The sequence below is a fragment of the Portunus trituberculatus genome, chromosome 2 (genome assembly GCF_017591435.1).
Source record: "Portunus trituberculatus isolate SZX2019 chromosome 2, ASM1759143v1, whole genome shotgun sequence".
NCBI lineage: Eukaryota > Metazoa > Arthropoda > Malacostraca > Decapoda > Portunidae > Portunus > Portunus trituberculatus.
The window spans coordinates 7694858-7697357 of NC_059256.1; the positions used below are offsets into that span (position 1 = coordinate 7694858).

A 2500-nucleotide genomic window follows, 5' to 3' on the forward strand; every position below is an offset into this window, starting at 1 on the left:
GATTTTTCAATATTTTAAAGCTTATGTCAGCATATTTAGGATTTCTTTAATATTTTAGGGATTTTTCAATAAATTTGGGGATTTTTTCAATATTTTTGTTATATTTCAATGTTTTTAGAGATTTTTTCAATGGTTTTATGGATTTTTCATATTTTAGGATTTTCAATAATTTAGGGATCTTTTCAGCATTTTTTCAACATTTTAGTTTTTTTAGCATTTCTAGAATTTTGAGGATTTTTCATAATTTTAGGGATTTTTGAAGATTTTTAAGGATTTTTGCAGTGTTTATTTTATTTCTTAGCGCTTGTTTTTTTTATTTAGAAATTTTAGCATTTATAGGATTTTTCATCATTTTTTAGGGATTTTTCAGCATTTTTAGGGATTTTTCAGCATTTTTTTTCAGCATTTTTAAGGACTTTTCAGTATTTATAGGATTTTTCACCATTTTTTTGGGGATTTTTCAGCATTTATAGAATTTTCATCATTTTTTTTAGGGATTTTTCAGTATTTATAGGATTTTTCACAATTTTTTTTAGGAAATTTTTAGCATTTATAGGATTTTTCAGCATTTTTAGAGATTTTCAGCATGTTTTAGAGATTTTCAGCATTTTAGGATTTTCACAATTTTAGAGATTTTCAGCATTTTAGGATTTTCAGCATATATTGGATTTTCAGCATTTTTAGAGATTTTCAGCAATTTTAGGAGTTTTAGCATTTTTTAGAGATTTTTCAGCATTTATAGGATTTTTCAGCATTTTTAGAGATTTTTCAGCATTTATAGGATTTTTCAGCATTTTTAGACTTTTCAGCATTTTTTTGAGATTTTTCAGCATTTATAGAAATTTTTCAGCATATATAGGATTTTTCAGCATTTTTAGGATTTCTCAGCATTTTTTAGAGATTTTTCAGCTTTTTTTTAGGGATTTCTCAGCATTTTAGAGATTTTTCAGCATTTTTGGCAGTTTTCAATATTTTGGGGATGTTTTTAAATTTAGGGATATTTTTCTGTATTTTCAGGGTTTTTTATTTTTAGGGATTTTAAGATTTTTTCAATTAATTTAGAGGATTTTCATTTTTTGGCTGTATTTGGATTTTTTAAGGTTTTTGAAGAATGTTTAGAATTTTCAGGATTTTTAAGTTATGATTTTGTCAATTTTTAAGACAATTTATTGAAATCTTAGTTTTTTACGGAATATTGAGAAATTCATACGTATTTTTGTGAAGTCTTAGGAATTCTTAGGGATTTATTGCGAATTTTAATCTAATTTATTATATTTTTTTAGGATTTTTCATTCAAGATTTTTTTTTTAGTTTCTCTTAGGGATTTTTATGGCATTTTTAGGGATTTTTTATGGCATATTTAGGGATTTTTATGACATTTTTAGGGATTTTTATGGCATTTTTAGGGATTTTTATGACATTTTAGGATTTTTATGGCATTTTAGGGATTTTATGACATTTTAGGATTTTATGGCATTTTTAGGGATTTTTATGGAAATTTTATGGATTTTTGTCATTTTTAGGGATTTTTATGGAAATTTTGAGATTTTTTAATGCAGTTTAGGGATTTTTATGGAAATTTTAGGGATTTTTTTTAATGCAATATAGGAATTTTTATGGAATTTTTAGGAATTTTTAATGCAATTTAGGGATTTTTATGGAAATTTTAGGGATTTTTTAATGCAATATAGGGATTTTTAATGGAAAATTTTAGGGATTTTTAATGCAATTTAGGGATTTTTATGGAATTTTAAGGATTTTTTAATGCAATAGGGGATTTTTATGGAAATTTTAGGGATTTTTATGTAATAGGGATTTTTATGGAAATTTAGGGATTTTTAATGTAATTTTTAGGGATTTTTATGGAATTTTAGGGATTTTCATGTAATTTTTAGGGATTTTTATGGAATTTTTGGGAATTTTTATGCAATTTTTAGGAATTTTTTTGGAATTTAGGGATTTTTATAGAAATTTAGGGATTTTCATGGCATTTTCAGGGATTTGTATATATAATAGGATGAATCTGAATATGGGATTATTCTTGAAGCTTGAGAATTAGCCCAAATAATAGAAATAATTGTAAAAAATGTAATTGAAGTTAGTTAATGTAATCCTTTCAGTAATTAATCCCTTACAATATATAATAATGGTGTGTGTTCCCTTTAAGGTGTAATTAAATCCTTGAGAGAGAGAGAGAGAGAGAGAGAGAGAGAGAGAGAGAGAGAGAGAGAGAGAGAGAGAGAGAGAGAGAGCGCTACACAGGCAGTCTCCCCCCCAGACACGAGGTTCCGGTGACAGCTGATCTAATTCCAATAGTACACGTTGATGAAGACATGGTTGTAGTGGACAAACCTGCCTCCATACCTGTAAGTCCACACCCCCCACACCTGCCCCACACCCCCACACACCCCCACAACCCGCTACACCCCACCACTACACCGCTACACTTATATTTAATGGGTTTTAAATAGTTAGGTTGGTCCCGGTCAGGTTTGGTGAA

At 27.7% G+C, this 2500-nt stretch overlaps 1 protein-coding gene across 2 annotated transcripts in view; it reads left to right on the top strand.

Moving 5' to 3' along the window:
• LOC123504387 (RNA pseudouridylate synthase domain-containing protein 2-like) overlaps positions 1-2500 on the top strand; it is a 91278-nt gene that overhangs the window by 65840 nt on the left and 22938 nt on the right. The window contains exon 6 of one of the 2 annotated variants that reach the window (XM_045254837.1): positions 2279-2366. The exons of the other annotated variant lie outside the window; for it this stretch is intronic. Within the exon in view, the coding sequence (XP_045110772.1) occupies positions 2279-2366 (88 nt within the window). The remainder of the gene's footprint in view (positions 1-2278; positions 2367-2500) is intronic. 2 annotated transcript variants of the gene reach the window in all.